The following is a 21,316-nucleotide window of genomic DNA, read 5'->3' on the forward strand; positions in this document are numbered from 1 at the left end:
CCTTCCAATCTCCTCACCTATTTCACAGTTTTCGCCTGTGAATCCTGGCAGGCAGTGGCAGCTGGAAAGGTTTCCACTCGACTGGCAGGTGCCCCCGTGCAAACATGGATCGATATCGCAAGGGTCAGTTTCGGCTGCAAAAAAAAAAAAAAGGAAAAAAAAAAAGAAACAAGCGGGAGATGAGGAGAGAGGGTTGTTGTTTGTTTTTATCATTTAGGAAATCCAGATTGCAGAGAGGATTGCTCAGGTCATCCGTGCTTGGCCATCTTCCGGCTGGACCACAGCAATATGTTCAACAGGAGGTCTGCCCTTGAAGACTACCCAAAAGTCATGACATCGGGTCTAGAATAAAGCAGCAAATATACTCCATAATTTGCCCTTTTGTATGAGTGACACTGATTCCTGGTTGCTTTCTGAGTGCAATTCAAGCTTTAAAGCATGGGTGTCAAACTTGCCACGTCACGTCGCTGTCACCTGACGTTTTGTGACATTTCCCACCCACCCCTTTGCGGAGCTGGAGTGGGTGTGGCCTGCGCGTGAGGCCTAATGCTTTAAAGCCTTACAGGGCACATGGCCAGGTGGTTTGTGGGATCACCTCTGCCCATCTTGCTGGGTCAAATAACAGAATAACAGTGTTGGAAGGGGCCTTAGAAGTCTTCTAGTACAGGGGTCTCCAACCTTGGTCACTTTAAGCCTGGAGGACTTCAACTCCCAGAATTCCCCAGCCAGCTGAAGTCCCTCAGGCTTAAAGTGGCCAAGGTTGGAGACCCCTGTTCTAGTACAATCCTCTGCTCAAACAGGAAACCGGCTCTGTGGGCGTGGCTAGGTGGGTGTGGTCATGTGACTGGGTAGGGGTGTCTTCTATTTTTTTTCTCCTGGAGGGTGCGTTTTTTGCTCCCAGGAACGCTTCTTTGAGGCCCAGGAAGCAAAAAAAAAGAACGGGGGTTGGGAGCAACACACACACACACACACACTCCGTTTACACACACACACACACACTCCTGTTCGGCCTCTTTGGCCTTAGGGAAGCAGTAAGACAGCAAAGGGGACGCCATCACAGCTGATTGTTGGAACAGCTGAGAAGCTGATCGTCGGGAGGAAAAGAAAACAAAAAAGAAAATGTTCGGCTGAACCAGTAGCTGTTTTTTTTTTTTTACTACCGGTTTGCCTGAATTGGGCCGAACTGGTAGAATCCCACCACTGCCTATACCATTTCAAGACAAATGATTGTCCGGTCTCTTAAAAATTTCCAGTGTTGGAGAGCCCACAATTTCTGGAGACAAAGCCATCCCACTAAATTTATTGTTCTGTCAAGAAATTTCTCCTTACTTCTAGGTCGGTTCTCTCCTTGACTACTTTCCATGTGTTGCTTCTTGTCCTGCCCTCAGGTGCTTTGGAGGCGGGGGGTCGTGGAACCACGGGCCGGGGCCTCTGTTTTGATGAAAAAGGCGTCCGGGGGTGAGGGGTTTGTCTGAGGCCTCGCCTAGTTTCTCGGGGGGGGACAACAAGCGGGTCTTCGCACCAAGGAGGCGAGGGGCCGCCCGCGCTGCCCTCGACAAAGGACAAAGGAGGAGTTGAAGGTGGGGGGAAGCGGGCGGCTGGCGCGGTCGCTCGCTCGCCTGCCTGCGTGCGAGCCGGGGGCGGGTTGTGTGCCGGTACTGGGCGGCACAAAAAGGTGCCACTGCTTGGAGAATAGCTTGACTCTCCCTCTTCTTTGGGGCAGCCCCGGAGATATTGGAAGACTGCTATCCTGTCTCCCCTAGCCCTTCTTTTCAACAAACTAGACATACCCAATTCCTGCAACCATTCTTCATATGTTTTGGCCTCCAGTCCCCTAATCATTTTTTGTTGCTGGACGCAGTCTTCCACGTGTGGCCTTATCAAGGGGTATAACTATTCCAGTCCTCTGACCCAGATTGGCACCTCCCTGCCCTCCTCCTCTCCTGGATTCCCATTATATCTAGGCAAGCCCTTTGCTCTGATGAGTGACATTGCGGCTGAGTGTGTCGCTTCGCCCTGCCTCAGTTGGACCTCTCGCGCTCAAAGGCCTTGTCTGATTTTTGCAATGCTGACGGAGCAAACAACGCCAGCTCAAGGGCTCTGCTGTGTGCGCCAGTGTGTCCCCTCTCTGCCTCGATGAAAAGCATAACCGTGTCAAGTGGCCTTTTTTTTTTACAAGCCCAATTCCCACCGCAATGCACTGTGGAACGGCCATGGCATCTGTTTGGAGAATTAATTGGGATTCATTACAGATAGTCCTCAACTTAGCATTACAAGGAAGACCAGAATTGCCATCGCTAAGCAAGACAGTTATGTGAGTTGCAAGCCCAATTTTTATGACCTTTTTTTTGCCACAAATCACTGCAATTGTTAAGAAAATCACAGGTCTGTATGGAGAGTCTCAGTCATCCAGGTCACGATTGCCCCAGAGGTATTTTTTCAAGAGGAAAGTGGACTCTCTGTTTTTTCTTGGAAGATGTGTGATGACCGGGGCATGGCACAAAAGCAACAAAGTCACAAAAATAGGTAAAGTCCCTTTAATACCTCCAACTTGGCCCCCAATGTCCAGTTATCCTTGGCTGGAGAAAAAAAATCTCCTAAGAACAGTTTTCAAAGGAAAGAAATTCCCTCCGAACTCAAAGTACATATAAATTATAAATAAAAACCAACACAAACCACACTGCAGCAATTAACGAGACAGGGCAGGATAAGGAATTGAAGACTTCAAAAGATAACGAAACACACACAGTTGGGAGGATGCCAGAACTCAGATCAGACTTGACAAACCAAAATAATTCACATTTTGCTTCCAGCAAGGAGCTGTGCACAAACCTTCTTTATCCTGTTTTCCCAGCTGCAGCTAATTAAGGAAATCAGGGCCTTTTTCTCCCCCATAACCCATGTTGCTCCCTTATCCGTTCCTCCCTGCGTGCCCTAGGATGAAGAGGGGGTGGGCCTGGGTCTTCCTCTGAATACCCAGCCGGACTGTGCCCTTCTCCAGTTTTCTCCACAGCCACTGGAGCCACACTCCCACTCCCTGTCAGCTGTTCCACCTCTCCCTCAGAATCAGATTCCAACAGGGGCATGACAAGACATTTCGCTTCTCATCCAAGAAGCTTCTTCGGCTCTGAAGTGTTCTCAGAGCCAAAGTAGCTTCTTGGATGAGAAGCGAAACGTCTTCCAAGAAAAACCAGAAAGTCCTGTTGCTTCTTGAAAAAGCACCTTTGGGACAAAATCACAGGTCACAGAAGCGAATCTGGCTTCTCCTACTGACTTTGGAAGCTGGCTGAGAAGTCCCAAATGGCAACCAGATGAGCATGGGATGGTGCAACTGGTCATAAATACATATTGATTGCCAAGCGCCCGAATTCTATTCACATGACTGTGGGATGCCACAACAGTTGTAAGTTGAGGTCACCTTTTTCAGTGCTGCTGTACCTCTGAGCAGTCGCTAAAGAAATGGTTGTAAGTTGAGGATTTGCCTGTACTGGGATCTTTTAAGCAATCGCAGTTGTGTGACCAGAAAGTGAATTATGACACTGTGATTGCCAGGGAAAGGGTAGACAGGAGGAATCTCATGGAAATAGAAGATCTCCCTGCTTCAAGTAACAGGTCCTAAGAAGATAAGAAGCAATGTGGAGCTAGATCAGACCAAGAATCCACCCACTTTGGCATTTGGCATCTCACAAGGATCCTATGGAAGTTAAGTATGTAATCATTGCTCTTATGACCATTGTGTTTTGCAATACAGATAGTCCTCGACATACAACAGTTTGTTTAGTGACCGCTCGACAGCATTGAAAAAAATTGACATGACCCTTATGACTTATGACCATTTTCCATTTTCCGACTACTGCAGTGTCCCCATAGTCACGTGATCAAAATTCAAGATCAAGTGGAGGTACTAATACCACCCTATAAAGCCTTAGTAAGACCACACCTAGAGTACTGCATCCAGTTTTGGTCACCACACTATAAAAAGGATATTGAGGCTCTAGAAAAAGTGCAGAGAAGAGAACCCAGGATGATGAGGGGACTGGAGGCTGAAACATATGAAGAACGGTTACAGGAACTGGGCTTGGCTAGTCTAGTGAAGAGAAGGACCAGGGGAGACATGATAGCAGTCTTCCAATATTTGAGGGGTTGCCACAGAGAGGAAGGGGTCAAGCTATTCTCGAAAGCATCCGAAGGCCAGACTAGGAAATAATGGATGGAAACTGAACAAGGAGAGATTCAACCTGGAAATAAGGAGAAACTTTCTGACAGTGAGAACAATCAACCCATGGAACAGAAGTTGCCCTCGGAAGTTGTGGGAGCTTCATCACTGGAGGCTTTCAAGAAGAGATTGGACTCCTATCTGCCAGAAATGGTGTAGGGTCTCCTGCTTGGGCATGGGGTTGGACTAGATGACCTACAAGGTCCCTTCCAACTCTGGTTATCTATTACTGTTACAGACGCTCAGCAACTAACTCCTATTTATGACGGCTGGGCTCTTGTGATCACCTTTTGCGACTTCCTGACAAGCAAAGTCAACCAGTAAGCCAGATTTGCTTTACAATCGTGCTACTAACCTAACAACTGCTGTGATTCACTTAACCACCATGGCAAGAAAGATTGTAAAATGGGGCTAAAACTCGTTTAACAAATGTCTCACTTCGCAACAGACATCTTGGGCTCGATTGTGGTCGTAAGTCAAGGACTACCTGTACTCACAGCTCTGTGGGGTCCAAAGGAAGAAATACAGGGGAAAGTTTGGGTCTCTGGGGAGTAAGGAAACTATGCGGAAGCATTTTGTATATTTAGCAAGGGGCGGTGGGAATCTATGGAGCCGTGTTAGTCATCTGGGCTGCGTGAGGAGGACATGTTCTGCTTTGTAACGACGTTAGGAACATGGGAATAAATCCAGTTAATCAATACCCCGAATGTGTTTTCCGCAAAAGTGCATTACAACGAGCTTTGGAAAACAGAAGCAGAGACTTTAGGACGTTTGTGTCAAAAGCCCCGTTTCGAATCAGTAACGAGTGACAGAGTCCCAAGAGTTTAGCTGTTCGAAGCCTTTGAAGTTAGGGGAAATATATATGTGTGTGTGTGTGTGTGTGTGTGTGTGTGATCCAAAAAAATGCTTTTGGGGGAACAGGATTCAGTTAGCTGTAAATGTCGCTTGACACAGCGGGGAGCCTTGAATAGTGCAGCCCTGCCAGCAAAGCACAAATAATGTTATGCCAACTGCCAATTTTCCCCCCCTCTCCTCTCCAGCTCTGGAAAGGAAGGTGGGGGGGTCCCCTGTTGCTTTCTGCCCCTGGAGAAGACGTTGCAAGTCAACTTACAACCATTTGTTTGGTCACTGTTCAGCGTTTCCCTAAAAATATGCCCCACCCCAAAAAGAAGCCCTATCATGGGTTTTGAACGCATGCACTAAAATTAAGCCCTACCTCCAAAATTAGCCCCAATTAAGACCCCCGCCCACCCCAGGGTACAGGGGGTAGAGCGAGACGCACGGGTAAAAATTAAGCTAGGGTGGGGATAGGGGGTGCTGGTGGAGCTGCCCTACTTACCAGGCCTCACACACCCCGACACCTGCCTCGCCTCGCAGGCCCGCTTCTTCTATGGGCCACTTGCCGCCGCTTGTGTGTGTCATCCCCTGCCTCCGTTTCGCCACCAGAGACTTCTGGAAAGCCCCCTGCAGCTGATAACAGAGCTCTGGATTGATCCGGAGTTCTTTTTATCAGCCACAGATGCCTTCTGGAAAGCATATGAAGGCGAAATGGAAGCCAGGGAGTGCCACACGCATCAATCTGGAGCCCGTTTTTCAGTTGCGGAGGTCTATTTCCGGAAGGCTCTAACGGTGACACGGAGGCCAGGGTCGACACGTATGAGCAGTGCCAAGAGGCCACAGAAGAAGTGGGCTGGCAGCAGGTCGGTGCCGTGGCAGCAAGGGGAGTCAGTAATTAGACCACTAGAAGCGCTAGCTGTTTTTTCAGGAATCAAAAGAAAATAAGATCGGGTCTTCTTTTCGGGGGAAAATAGTACAATGGCATCGAAAAAAGTGACTTATGATCTCTACTCACAGTTACAACCATTGCAGCAACTCCATGGTCACATGGATCAAAATTGGGGGTGCTTAGCAACCATGTATTTTCGATAGTTGCAGCATCCTGAGGTCATGTGACCACATTTTACAACGGTTTTGCCCAAAACAGGCGTTTTATTTCCATTTTTGGCAGAACCGTACTCCTAGTGAATCGTTGGTTCACTTAACAATCGCCGTGTTCACTTAACACGACAGCTGCTTAATAACCACTTTTTAAAAGCTTCTAAATTTTACGACCATCAAGACTTAGGACTGTGATGGGCAGGCTCCGTTACAGTCATAAGTCGAGAAATTGAATCCCCGCAATTCTTGTTAAAAAGGATCACAGAACAGGGATCAGAAAAATACCCCGGCTTGCCTAAGATCAGAGCACGTTAAATTATACCTGTGATCTATCTGCTAGGATCATCAGGTATCTCAAGGGATTTAGTGGCAGGACACACACTTTCTATGCTAATCAGTTGCATCCTGAACCTCACCAATTTAAAACAACAGAAGCCATTCTCAACCAAGACCATTCTCATAAAAGTGCCTCCATTCCTGAATTCAGGCATTTTCCTGATCTTGGGTGGGCCCTTCAACTTCCACTAGCTAGCATGGCTGTGGCTGGGATTTTTGTGAGTTAAAGTCTATTCATTCCCCCCCCCCCACACACCTCAAGCACAAAGTCCAGAAGTGGTTTCCAAGTGAAGTGAAAGCAACGTTAACTCCATTCTTTTGTTTAGGTCAGTCCCTTTAGCTAGGAGAGCCCCTAGCTAAGATATTCTGTGCAGTTTGGAAAACCCCGCAAACCTCACTCCTTGGCTGGCCCCTCCCCTCCCCTCCCCGGAATCCCCACGCGGCCTGTTTTGGAGGCAGGTAAGTGCAGGGTGTGCACGGAGGCTCAGGGAGGGCAAAAAAAAACAGGCCTCCAGAAAGTTTGAGAAGGTCGGAAATGGGCCCGTTTCTGGTTTCCAGAGAGCCTCCGGAGCCCAGGGAGGCTGTTTTTGCCCTCCTGGAGCTCAAGGAAAGCCTCCGGAGCCCAGGGAGGGCAAAAGCACCCCACTGCCATGGTGCAGGAGGCTGACTAGGCCACACCCACCATGGCCACACCCATCCAGCAACCGGGCAGAGAACCCATTGCTAAAAAATTTTAAGCCCACTTCTGGAGGACTAACTCCCTGTAAAAGGCCTTCCTGTGGCTATGTAAGGATGGGGACCTTCTAAGAACTTGTCTAAAAGAAGGAACGGAGCTGAGGTCTGTCTGTTTTCACATTACATCTTCTTCCCTCCCGACAAAGACACAGTACAGAGGAGGCGGGATTCTTACCAAGCAAGCTGTCATTCATCTCCTGGGCCCAAACCAGACGGGGGATTCCTTTGAGTGGCGGTGCATCTTCTTTCTCTTCCCCGCTCCCACTGTCGGTCTCCATTGGGAGGAAGTCTCCAGGGACAGAAGGGATGTACCCTTCCTGGTCCATCTTGGCTTCCACCTCTCTCTCGGTGGGATAGATGGAAGGTTGTGAGCTTGGAACCACAAGCGAGTTTTCAAAGGCAGCTGGCTGCGGTAAGCGTATAAACTCTGAGGTACTGTGGAGTATGAATGGAGTCCTCATCTCAGGCAAACTCAGGGCTGTGGTCTCCTCTCCGTTCTTGGCCTCATCCGGAAGGGATTGAGAAGAAGGAAAGAAGATGGTGTGATTGTGAGCTGGAGGTCCTGTAGTGGCACCATCTGGCCAATAGTAGCCACCATTGTCTTCCTCCGAGCTTTTGTGGTGAATTTGCTCTACCATGCTGGATTCTAGGTGGCTCTCCATGCTTTGAGTAGCCTGTTCCCAGCTACCTTGTGCCTCAGAAATATCTATGACTTCCATGAAAGTGGAACCATCTGGAGGTCTCAGGATTGCTTTGTTTGCTCTGGTGGTCTCCACACGATCTTGATTGTCGTGGTCCACCAACCATGCCTCAGTTTTCTCAGGGAGGAATTGAGATTCCTGCAAATACACATTTCCTGGAGTTGGGGAGATGATGTCTTTTGGGGAGAGGGTCACAGCTTCTTGTCCCCTCAGTTCAGACGCCGCTTCTGAATGTTGGCTGCTCTGTTCCAAGATGGCGTCCTTTTCTGCGATATCGAGGAGACTCATTGTCTCCTCTTGGTTAACAAAATGGAGCATTTCCGGCTCTGTTTCTTCTTCAGCATCCTCTGGAAAGTTTTGGTGGCCCTCAAAAACAGGTCCTGGAAGCTCTTTGCCAAAGCTCATTGTCTTGATGTGACTTTCTCGGGAGCTGTAATCATACTCTCCACTTGACTCATCAACGTGTGGCTTGTTTCTCCAGTGGTCAGAGGACAGAAGGGATTCTGCTGGGGTAACCGACTGTCCATGGCCAGAAAATTCATCTTCATGGTCTCCAGCTTGGGTCACCCCTTGAAGATAGTCGCTTCGCATGCTGGTCGTCACGGAAGCATCTTCTGGATCATATCCTGTAGTCACAGCAACTTTCTGCAGATCAAGTAGAACATTATCCGAGACCGGCAATGATATGGGAACGTGCTCATTGTATACGTCCTTCTCCTGGCTTCTTGGCCCAGACATGGTCCAATATCCTTGGTTGGTTCTTTCAGCACTCATGTCTTCCAAAGAATGAGGTGTTGACGCAGGAGAAAAGGTGGTTTCCTTGGGGCCTCGATTCTCAAGTAACGGCAACCCTGGGAAGATATGCACAGGATTAAAACAGATGCATATATTAGGAGTGTACAGTGCTTCCAATTTAATTTTCAAAATGTTTCAGAATATGCAGGGGTGTGAAAACAGCATCTGTCACTAACTTTTTAAAGTAGCCCTGTCTTTTTCTGGGATCACACACCAGGGACAGCTTCAAATCTTAGGACAAGATGCAGCTGCTTTAAAGAGTTACGGACAGATGTTGGGTTCAAATCCCCATGTACTCCAAAGCACAGTGTGAAACAGGATCCAAAGTACGGCATACCTGTGATACACACAAATGGGCTCATATCCAGTAAAAAAGACACAGTGAAACCTTACTTTAATGTACAGGTTATCCTCGTTTAGTGACCATAATTGGGACTAGCAACCTGGCCATTAAACAAAATGGCTGCTAAGTGAAACTGCAACTGTACATACGATCTTACTTCAGCCTTTGCTATGCTCTGTAAACGTGCAAAGATTGTAAATGTGAGGATTGGTCATAAAGTTACTGTCAACCCTAAAGCCAACCTGACTAGAACCATCTTTTGATGATTCATGGCTGCCACAAGGCAGAAGGTACTAATACCACTCTATAAAGCCTTAGTAAGACCACACCTAGTTTTGGTTAGCACACTATAAAAAAGATGTTGAGACTAGAAAAAGTGCAGAGAAGAGCAACCAGGATGATTAGGGGACTGGAGGCTAAAACATATGAAAAACGGTTGCAGGAACTGGGCCTGGCTAGTCTAGTGAAGAGAAGGACCAGGGGAGACATGAAAGCAGTCTTCCAATATTTGAGGGGCTGCCACAGAGAGGAAGGGATGAAGCTATTTTGCAAAGCACCCAAAGGCCAGTCAAGGGACAATGGATGGAAACTGAACAAGGAGAGATTTAACCTGGAAATAAGGAGAAACTTTCTGACAGTGAGAATAATTAACCAATGGAACAGCTTGCCCTTGGAAGTTGTGGGAGCGTCATCACTTGAGACCTTCAAGAAGAGATTGGACTGCCATCTGTCCGAAATGGTGTAGGATCTCCTGCTTGGGGGGGAGTTGGACTAGATGACCTACAAGGTCCCTTCCAACTCTGATTATCTGTTATGATGCTGTTAGTGAGGAAGTAAATAGCCTGGCTTGGCAGTCAAAACAAAAAGTTACCTGTGGGAACCAAGGTCATTTAAACAAGTGGCTGAGAGAGGAGGAGTGGAGTAACCAAGTGACTGGTCAGCACCTCATTGGACCATGCAACTGATGATCTGGGGAAGGGGGGGGAAACTTTCACTTTTTAATTAGGTGAAAAACTGCGGGAACTTTTAGTGTCAGTTTTTATCAGTTGTGCCAATATGATGTATCCAATAAACCTGTTCTTTGAGGAATCTACTTGCCTCAGAGTTCTACTTTCAATGGGTGCATTACTCAGAATGCTGACAGTTACATTTTCATCACCATTGTAACTGTCAATGGTCACTAAACGAGGCAGTTGTTAAATGAGGACTACTGGTACAGTAATGGTGAGGGGATATCTCTAACTTGAGGGACACGGTGGCCTAGCGGTTAAAATGCTGTGTTTGTCTAGCGGAAGGTAGGCAGTTCCAGACTCAAGAGCCACGTGATGGAGCAAGCTTCCGTTATTTGCCCCAACTCCTGCCAACCTAGCAGTTCAAAAGCAGGTGAATGCAAGTAGATAAATAGGTACCATTTCTGTAGAAAGATAACAGTGTTCTGTGCACCTGTTAGCCGCATGACCACAGAAGCATCTTCTGGGTGACACTGATTCTTCGGCTGTGAATCAGAGACGAGCACACACACACAGACACAGACAGACACACACCAGAAACAGACACAACTGGGCAGGGGAAACCTTTTTTTCTTTTTATCGCTAACTTAGAAAAGTCCATGAAATTGAAGCGAAGGGCACCATGGTATTTTCATCATATAACGGTGCTGCCATCATGCAAATAAAATATACCACGTAGAAATTAAGTCCATGGCATGCCAAGTTCATTGCTGGCTCAGGAATTCTGGGAGCTAAAGTCCACAAGTCATAAATTTGCCATAGTTACCCACTATGATTTTGATGAACTTGACTTAAAATTTGTTAAATTAACAGTTTCAGACTCTATGCCACCTTCTATTAAAGCTTCTTCCCTTCCCCTCTTGCTCACTCTCCCATGGCCAGCCCATCTGTCTGGGTGTTAATAAGTACAGGAAATTGGCACCTCTCCATCTGGGCCTCCGAAAGTGCCTGTGTGGAAGGGCTGCATCATAGGCATTTGGCAACGGCTACAATGCCGAGGAGCATGTGGGAATGGTTTCTGTGGCAACTGCCTCCTTATTAGCCGCATCGCCTTGCAGCGATGGTCCTTTGAGCTAATAGGGTTCAGCAGGGGGATTCCTAAATTTCTAAGGGTCTTAATCTCCCTGGGAGGGTTAAGGGCTGGGGTGGAGAGTGCGGAGAGAGAAGAAGGGCTGGGATAAGTGGAGCACGATGAACAGTCTGTTAGACGAAAGAAGGAACACCCTTGAATGTTGTGGAATTTGTAGGGACAACTATGTGTGTGTGGGGGGGTGTGTGTGTGAGAGAGAGAGAGAGAGAGGGAGGGAGGGAGGGAGGGAGGGAAGGAGGGAGAGAGAGAATATGTACAGCAGAAAGGGGAAACAGATTCTATAGCAATTAAAGAATTGGCTTTCAGTATTTATATTTCTACCTATTAATTGCTCTCTAATATCTTCTCCGTACCTGTCTGTGTCTATGATTGGTTTGCCTAGCTATTTACTTCTCTATGGTTGTCTGCAACTCATGCTCCTTTCCTTTCCTTTCCTTTCCTTTCCTTTCCTTTCCTTTCCTTTCCTTTTCCTTTCCTTTCCTTTCCTTTCCTTTCCTCTCCTCCGCTCTACATCCTTCCTTCCTTCATCTCCCTTTTCCTCCCTTTCTCCCAGTCCCATAAACAATGTATTCCCCTCAGTCCAGAATACTTAGTCAGTTTCAACACATGCTTCTTATTTAAAATTCAGACAGATCTGGTCAAGACTCCTCTGTCTACAATAGAAAGCAGCCTGACTTTTTATTTTGGCAGGATTACTGGATGGGTCTTTTGTTAAGAGAAGGCCGTGTCAGAGCACAGCAAGGAGGGCTTTTTCTACAGAAGGATCGTGACTCTGAAATGCCTTCCAAATATGCCAGATATCAAAGCTGTGTCGTTTTATATGCCAGCATGAAAAGCATCTGTGCACATTATCATTGGCTTTTCCTCTGTTCCAGCAAGGAAAAATTCATCTTTACCCTTTTCATTTGGGGATTTATACACTTTATTATTTCATATTGTTCGTGGCACCTGATCCCTGTATGCTATTTTGAGCGCCCATTGGAATGAGGGATGAAAACTAAGCGACCATAAATACATCACTTTTCCAGGGGCCATAAGAATGCAAAAAGAATATAGTCAGATTAATTTAAAAAATAAAAACAATAATGATTCCATCTGGTTCTTTTTTCCAAAATGGCCATAACACAGGGCATGGTTGCCTGCCCAAGTTCAGATAGACTTCTCCTGAACAGGATGGCTCAGAATATTTGGACATTCACACTGTCAGTGTTTATTTTTTAAAACATAACAAATAAATTTTCCCAAGGACACAATTAATAGGATCAAGAGAACTCGAAGATTTGCAGAGAGATAAATATCTTAGGTCAAACTGCCTCTAGGTTTGTACAGATAAAACCTCGACTTAAAACCATTCGTTAGAGTGACCATTCAAAGTTACAACAGCACTGAAAAAAGTGACTTATGGCCGTTTTTCACACTTACGACTGTTACAGCAACTCTGTGGTCACATGATCAAAATTTGGATGCTTGGCAACTGACTCATATTTACGACGGTTGTCCTGGGGTCGTGTGGTTGTCTTTTGAAACCTCTGACAAGCAAAGTCAATGGGGAAGCCAGAATCACTTAACCGTGTCTACTAATTTAACAACTGCAGTGGTTCACTTATCAACTGTGGCAGGAAACATTGTAAAATGGAGCAAAACTCACTTAACAACTGTCTCACTTAGCAACAGAAATTTTGGGCTCAATTGTGATTGTAAATCGAGGACTACCAGTAAAGGAGGAGACTCCCCTCCTCTTGATTGGACAGGGCTGCTGACTACCTACCTACCTATCTTTCCTTTATCTTCTCTCTCTCTCATTCTCTATCTATCCGTCTATCTCTCTGTCATTCTCTATCTATTTATCTCTCTCTATATATATATATCATTCTCCCTCTCTCTCTGTCACTCTCTGTTTATCTCTCTCTCTATCATTCTCTCTCTCATTCTCTATCTATCCATCTATCTATCTGTCATTCTCTATCTATTTATCTCTCTCTCTATATATATATCATTCTCCCCCTCTCTCTGTCACTCTCTGTTTATCTCTCTCTCTATCATTCTCTCTCTCTCATTCTCTATCTATCCATCTATCTATCTGTCATTCTTTATCTGTTTATCTCTCTCTCTATATATATATATCATTCTCTCTCTCTCTCTGTCACTCTCTGTTTATCTCTCTCTCTATCATTCTCTCTCTCTCATTCTCTATCTATCCACATCTCTCTCTCTCTCTCTCACTCTCTATCTATCCATCTATCTGTCATTCTCTATCTATTTATCTCTCTCTCTCTATATATATATATCATTCTCTCTCACTCTCTATTTATTTATCTCTCTATCATTCTCTCTCTCTTTATCTATCTATCTGTCTGTCACTCTCTCTCTCTCTCTCTCTCTCATTACCTATCTATCTGTCTGTCATTCTCTATTTATCTCTATCATTCTCTCTCTGTCATTCTCTATCTGTTTATCTCTCTTTTTCTATGAGTATCTATCTATCTATCTATCTATCTATCTATCTATCTATCTATCTATCTATCTATCTATCTATCTATCATCATCTATCATTCTCTGTCTGTCTGTCTGTTTTTCTCTCTCTCTCTCTCTAACTATCTATCGTACCTACCTACCTACTTACCTACCTATCTATGGCATTTATAAAGCCATCCAAGTTATATTGAATTCTTAATGTTAAGGGACTGGATAGGATACATAGTGGAGAAGTTGCGATGCTAAAGAAAAGCACTTTGTGCTACAAGATTTAATGGCAGTTGCTGTAGAGAAAACCTTTAAGAGCCTACGAGGGATAGCACTGGAACAGACCAAGTGTTTTCCTCGTTCAGCATCCTGCAGGAATCCCACAAGCAAGGCAAGAGGAGAAGATTGACTGAATGCAAGTCTCCCTGGACCCTTTCCCAAGAATCCAACTAAAAGCCATCCATCTTGACGTGGGTGTGATAAACCTAATATTCTTATTGGTGTTATCAAAATATCCAGTGCCCCCCCTGCTCCAGGTTTTGACGGAAGGGAATCGAAAGCAAGAAAGCTGCACAGAAGGACAAGTATTTACAACCTTAATGGAGCCTGCCCATTACAGTTATAAGTTGTAATGGTCGTAAAACAGATCAGTCATGTAAACCAGCTCAGTTTTACATGTTTTGCAGTGGTCGTTAAGCGAATGCCATGGTTGTTGTTTGCTACGGTAGGGATTTGTTGAAAAATCAAAGTAAATATAGATTTTCAGGCAAAAACTTAAATCCTGGTCATGTGACCACAGATTGATGGAAATGGACGTAAATGCAGCTGAGCGCCATAGTGCAGTCATATGACTGGGGGGGAGGACCATCAGTACTTTGGCTCCGGGTCATAAGTCCCCCTTTTAAGGTAGGTCATAATTTAAAATAGCTGCTAAGTGACCGGTCCTAAGAGGAGGACTAGTTGTATACCAAGCAGGTTAACTTTCCAGAATTCCATTCTTCCTACCCCGATTCCTCCCTCCCTTCCCCCACCAGCTCTGGCAGCTGCCACCCTACAGCTCAGCAGCTCAGCGTTGTACCAGATGCTTATTCTTAATTGGAGCATCGACAACTATTCACCCAACCCTCTGTGCAGCCGTAAGTGTCAAAATTATGCACGCTTGCAAAATAACTCTGTCTTCAGAGACTTCTCTCCCTCTCTCTCCTCCCTCTCTTAATTGGTGCTAACACTTTTCAGCTGAAATTACGCCTGAGTGCATTACATCAGGTTGCAAACATGTGCTAATTGGCACCAATGGCTACTTAAGGCTCTTTCAGGAGGCAGAGTTTTAAAAGCTGCGCAGGAAACTGTGATTTTTTTATTTTTATTTTTTGGAGCAGAGGGAAAAGAGAGTTTTTAAAAATCCACCCAAAATCAGCAGCCCAGAGGCAGGGTGGGTTTGAAATTGGAGGGCTAAGAGCAGGGGTGGGCAACTATGGCCCTTTTATGAATTATGGACTTCAACTCCCAGAATTCCTGAGCAAGGCATGCTTGCTCAGGAATTCTGGGAGTTGAAGTCCATAATTCATAAAAGGCCATAGTTGCCCACCCCTGGCTAAGAGAATTCCATCTGATGCGCAAACCCCCCACCCACTGGCCCCTTACCTGCACTGTGCATGTGCGTGCCTCCCGGCTGATTTCCGGCCCGTTTGAGGGCTTTTTCGGCCTCCCAGACACTCAACAACCTCAGGAGGCCTTCTGGAAATACCGGAAGTTCCCATTTTCTGTCTCCCGGGGGTCTCTGGAGCCCGGGGGAGGCCATTTTCACCTTCCCGGGGGTTTGAGAGAAGCCTCTGCAGCCTTTGGAGGCCGAAAAACGGACCCGTTTCGGCAATTCTGGTATTTCTGGAAGGCCTGTTTTTCGGCCTTCCGAGGCTGAAGAGGCTTCCCTCAAGCCTCTGGGAGGCTGAAAAAGGCCACAAATGGCCCCAAAATCAGCTGGGAGGCGCATGTATGCACGGTGCAGGTAAGTTTGGCTCCCGTGCCCGCCCAAATGGCTCTGCGTGCCACCTGTGGCATGTGTGCCATAGGTTCGCCATCATGGTCCTATATCAAGCTACCCAGAATCCCTCGATAGTGAGATTTAATAGATAAATAGCAATAGCACTTAGCCTTCTCTCAAAGGAAATTTTGTCAAAAGGCAACTGGACCATCTTTCCTTGAGGAAGAAGATATTTCGCTTCTCATACAAGAAGCTTCATCAGTTCATGGATGAGAAGCGAAACATCTTCTTGCCTAAGGAAAAATATAATCGAGTTGCCTTTTGCAAAAGCACCTTTGAGACAATCATGACCTGGAGGACTGAGAATCTCCACAGACACTTAGACTTATATATTGCTTCACGGTACTCTCTAAGCAGTTGATAGAGTGAGCATATTGCCCCCTCTCCCAAAATCTGGGCCCTCATTTTACCGACCTCGGAAGGATGGAAGGCAGAGTCAACCTTCATTAGGTCAGGATCGAGCTCCTGACAATGGGCAGTCGGCCTGCAATACTGCATTCTAACCACTGCGTCACCGCAGCTCATGTTAAATCAGGGGTGTCATACTCAGTTCCATTGCTCAGGGCTGTGGTTGACCTCAGTGGTGTGTGTGTGTGTGTGTGTGTGTGTGTGTGTGTGTGTGTCCAACTGGGAGGGTGTGGTCAACTGGGCAGGTATGGCCAGCTTGATACCATTCACTTGGCGCCATTGACTGGGTGGGTGTGGCCAGCGTGATGCCACTTCCCAAAGTACTGGCATATGTCCTCTTTGCACTGGGTAGACTGGGCCGAAGCAACATGGGCTGGCCCCTTACATTTTCCAGGATGACCCCACTAGTCAGATCCGACCACATTGCAGGCTAGATGCGGCCCGTGAGCAGGGGTAGGCTTCAAAAATGCAACGGGTTCTCTGCCCAGTTGCTGGGTGGGTGTGGCTTAGTCAGCCTCCTGCATCATGGCGGAGGGGGTCATTTTTGCCCTCCCCGGGCTCCAGAGGCTTTCCCTGAGCCTCCGGGAGTGCAAAAATGGCCTTTCTGGGCTCTGGAGGCTCTCTGGAAGCTGGAAATAGGCCAGGGGTGGGATTCAATTTTTTTAAACAACCGGTTCTGTGGGTGTGGCTTAGTTGGTGGGCGTGGCTTGGTGGTCATGTGATTGGCTGGGCATGGCCAACTCAACATCACTCTCATTGAGGCACGCATCTCCTTGCCTGGGCTCTTATGACTGTGGGGATGCTGCAATAGTCGTAAGTGTGAAAAATGGTCATAAGTCACTTTTTTCAGTGCCATTGTAACTTTGAATGGTCGCTCCACACAAGCAAAGTACCAGCAAAGGAGTGGAAAATAACTCCAGAGAAGTTCCTGAGACAGGAAGTCCAGTCCTGCCAAGAATGTAATCAGGGTTAACGGAGAGGCAGTTTCTGTAAGCAACACCAGAATGTTTCCTTCCTGCCTTCCTTACAGGATTAGGCCAGTAATTTCTTCTAACAACCGGTTCTCCGTACTGCTTAGAATGTTAACAACCGGTTCTAGCGAATGGGTGCATACTGGTAGAATCCCACCCCTGAAATAGGCCCATTTCCAGCCTTCCTGAACTTCCGGGAGGCCCATTTTTCGCCCTCCCCAACCCTCTGCGCACACCCTGCACTTACCTACATCCAAAACGGGCCTCCTGGGAGGGGTGAGGTGGGCGGGGCCAGCCAGGAGTGGGATTTGGGGGTTCTCCGGACTGCCTTGAATCTTAGCTAGGGGCTCTCCCGAACCCCTGAAAACCACCAGCAGCCCACCCCCTGCCCGTGGGCCTTGTGTTGGACACCCCTGTGTTCAATGTTAAGGCTGCGCAAGTGATAGAGGAGATTGCTTATAAAACCTTCTCAACAACTCCGTGAGGTAAAGCAGGCAAGAGATAAAATTTGCATAGAAGCTTTAGGGCCGAATGGGGATTTGAACCCAGCCAAATCAGGAAAGCAGTGATTATTTCAGAGAAGCCTCCGGGGTAAAACGCTGAACACAGCTACCCCAGATTGGAAGCAATTCATTAGCATATGGAGAGTGAGTCAATTCTTCCACACCTACCATGGCACTCCTCATGTGTTCTCCTAACTTTAGCAATTAATGTATATGAAAAATGTTATAAAGAAAATAAAATTCTGCTTCTCCCACCCCCCCCCTCTTTTTAAATTAAATTTGGTGACCACGGGCAATGCGCCGAAGAAATGCTGCCACTCCCTTATCTGGAGATGACGGAAAATGGAAATGCGGCGCTTGATCGGAAAAAATGTATATAGGTAGTCCTCTACTCGTTCCAATTTGGGGGAAGCAGACTACGCCCGCTCCTGGTTTGGGGGCGGCCCGGGCGCTCGTAACAGGCTTTCAACAAAGCCTGTTATCGTGATCATGTGATGACCGTGATAAAAAGGTTCATAAAGGAGGTTCATTTACATGATAGCAATAGCACTTAGACTTATATACCGCTTCACAGTGCTTTACAGCACTCTCTAAACAGTTTACAGAGTCAGCCTATCACCCCCCCCCTCCAATAATCAGGGTCCTCATTTGACCGACCTCGGAAGGATGGAAGGCTGAGTCAACCTTGAGCCTGGTCAGATTTGAACTGCCAAGTTGCAGGCAGCTAGCGGTCAGCAGAAGTAGCCCTGCAGTACTGCACTCCAACCACTGCACCACCATGGCTCATGATGCCGCACTTAACACCTACACCAGAGGTGTTATTCAGCAGGTTCTGACGTGTTCTGGAGAACCAGTAGTGGAAATTTTGAGTAGTTCGGAGAACCGGCAAATGCCACCTCTGACTGGCCCCGCCCTCACCTATTCTCTGGCTCCCAATGAGTCCCAGCTGATTGGTTGGGTCTCCTTTGGTTGCCCTGCACAGGAGAACAGAGCTGGAAAGCAGGTTAGTGCGGTGGGGAGGGAATGGGGATTTTACAGTATATTGTTCCCTTCCCCTGGAGTGGGGTGGGAATGGAGATTTTGCAGTATTCTTCCCCTGCCATGCCCACCAAGCCACGCCACACCCACCAAGCCACGCCTACAGAAGCAGTAGTAAAAAAAAATTTGAATCCCACCATTGATCTACACTGCTTAATGATGAATTTTCCAGTCTCACTTGTGATTGTAAGTCGAGGACTTCCTGTTATGTACCAAGTCTAGCTACTGTAATTTTGTCCTGCAACAATCCTGATTTAGTATCCCTTCATAGTACTGTGGGATATGAACAGGGGTGGGATTCTACCAGTTCGCACCTATTCACTACAATCAGTTGTTAACATTCTAAGCAGTTCAGAGAACCGTTAGTTAGAAGAAATTACTGGCCTAATCCTGTAAGGCAGGGGTCCCCAACCGCGGTCCGCGGACGCCGGCGCGAACAAGCCTTACCGGGCCGCTGGTTGCTGGGGCCGCCATCTTTTGGTAAAAAAGCAATTTTTGTCAAAAGATGGCGGCGCGCTTGGTGAGCTTTTCCGGTAGAAAGCCATTTCTACCCGAAAAAGCTCACCGCGCTGCGCATGCTTGATAAAAATCACTTCCGTGACGCACCGGAAGTGATTTTTCGCAAAATGGCGCGCCCAGCTGACGCCGGAACCGGCCGCTGCGCCAGCTGCGCGGAACCGGGCCGCGGCGTCGAAAGGTTGGGGATCCCTGCTGTAAGGAAGGTAGGAAGGAAACATTCTGGTGTTGCTTACAGAAACTGCCTCTCCGTTAACCCTTATTACATTCTTGGCAGGACTAGACTTCCTGTCTCAGGAACATCTTTGGAGTTTTTTTTCTTCCTTTGCTGGTACTTTGCTTGTGTGGAGTGACCATTCAAAGTTACAATGGCACTGAAAAAAGTGACTTATGACCATTTTTCACACTTATGACTGTTGCAGCATCCCCACAGTCATGAGAGGCCAGGCAAGAAGTGTGCCTCGATGTGAGTGATATTGTATTGGCCACACCCACCCAGTCACATGACCACCAAGCCACACCCACCCAGTCACATGACCACCAAGCCACTCCCACCAACTAAGCCATGCCCACAGAACCGGTTGTTAAAACATTTGAATCCTACCCCTGGATATGAACAGCAATAGCAATAGCACTTAGACTTATATACTGCTTCAACAGTGCTTTACAGCCCTCTCTAAGCAGTTTACAGAGTCAGCCTATTGCCCCCCCAAAATCAGGATCCTCATTTTACCATCCTCGGAAGGATGGAATGCTGAGTCAACCTTGAGCCACTCAGAATCGAACTCCTGGCAGTAGGCAGTGACCCAGCCTGCAACGCTGCATTCTAACGCCTGCGCCACCATGGCTCTGAAAATGGGATCCAAGCCCAGCCACTCCCATTAGGAAAGACCCCTCTTCTCAAGGTGCTTCCACAATTTGCAGGCTCCCTGCGCTCGATGGAAGGATGTTGCAGCAGAAATCAAATTCCAAGTCAACTTACTGTTTTCATCGACTTCGTTGGACAGCGAGTAGCTTATATCTCCCCCAAGAGCAGAGGAAGGACTCGGGCCCATGCCAGCTGACATCTCAATGGCATTGTCTGCCATTTCATGCCCTGCCAAGGCCAAGGCGGTCAACGTAGTGGGCAGCATGGTGCTACCCTCTGGGTTCCCATCAGTCTTTCCCAGCTCCTCTTTCCACTGTTCCTGGAAGTACCGCCCGTTCAGTCCCGTGTAAACGTTCTGATTCGATTCCGGGATGCCAGCTGAAGCTGGTGTTGCCCCAGTGGCAGCGGGGGGATCTTTTGAAGAAGCGGGGGACGGAATTAGGAAGGGAATTGTTGGACGGTCCTTTAGGATTGGAACTTGAGATGGTTGCGGAGAGGCAGCATCCTGTGGGAATAAACCCCCGGTATTTCCCTGCAACCAGGTTGGAGTGACCAGATGAAGGTCTGCGCCTGGTGAGATGCCATCCTCAGCGTCTCCCTCCAAAGACGTCTTGCCCAACATCGAAACCATGCTCGGTGACTCTTCTGTGACATTCATCGTATCAGCATCATCAACTACGGTGAATAATTTGCCCTCGTGAAGAACATCTACCGAGGGTTCTGTGGCAGCCCCCCTAACTTCTCCATTTAGGAAAGAGACATTGGGTACCATGGAGCTCTCTTCCATGCTTTCTCTTCTGACTGGGAAAGCCGTTACCATCTGGAGCTGCTCATCTTCTTCCAGTAACGGCACCGCCATTTTGTGCAAGGGGTCGTAAAGATCCTTGGCTGATTCTTTGGAATCTGCCGACACGATAGCTTCCTCGTTTTCCCTGGGGAATAGCTCGTTCTGGCTCAAAAAGGACAGGTCAGGATCCTGCTCCACCAAGATGTTCTCCATTCCTGATTCGTGGCTTCCCTCCGAATACTGGTCCATGGCCTGATGGACAGATTCCTCTACAAAGGCTGCCCTGTCCAGTATCTTGGCCAACTGATGCCCTGCAAAGGGATAAAAAGAGAATTATGGATTCAGGAAAAACTCAACCGCTGGAGCAAAACCTTTTCTGAACAGGTGCTTTCCAAATTGACACTCTTAGAAAGAGTGCAGAGAAGAGCAACAAAGAGGATTAGGGGACTGGAGGCTAAAACATATGAGGAACAGTTGCTGGAATTGGGTATGTCTAATTTAATGAAAAGAAGGACTGGGGTGACATGATAGCAGTGTTTCAGTATCTCAGGGACTGC

General features: G+C 47.2%; 1 protein-coding gene across 1 annotated transcript in view; it reads right to left on the reverse strand.

Moving 5' to 3' along the window:
* NCAN (neurocan) overlaps positions 1 to 21,316 on the reverse strand; it is a 162,895-nt gene that overhangs the window by 35,673 nt on the left and 105,906 nt on the right. Inside the window, exons 7-9 of the mRNA XM_087952674.1 lie at positions 20,087 to 21,070; positions 7,401 to 8,777; positions 18 to 134 (exon numbers count right to left, since the gene is read on the reverse strand). Coding sequence (XP_087808800.1) covers positions 18 to 134; positions 7,401 to 8,777; positions 20,087 to 21,070 — 2,478 coding nt within the window. The remainder of the gene's footprint in view (positions 1 to 17; positions 135 to 7,400; positions 8,778 to 20,086; positions 21,071 to 21,316) is intronic.

The sequence above is a fragment of the Notechis scutatus genome, chromosome 1 (genome assembly GCF_049901735.1).
Source record: "Notechis scutatus isolate UNSWTSFEM ecotype Mainland chromosome 1, rNotScu1.2, whole genome shotgun sequence".
NCBI classification, from domain to species: Eukaryota; Metazoa; Chordata; class Lepidosauria; order Squamata; family Elapidae; genus Notechis; species Notechis scutatus.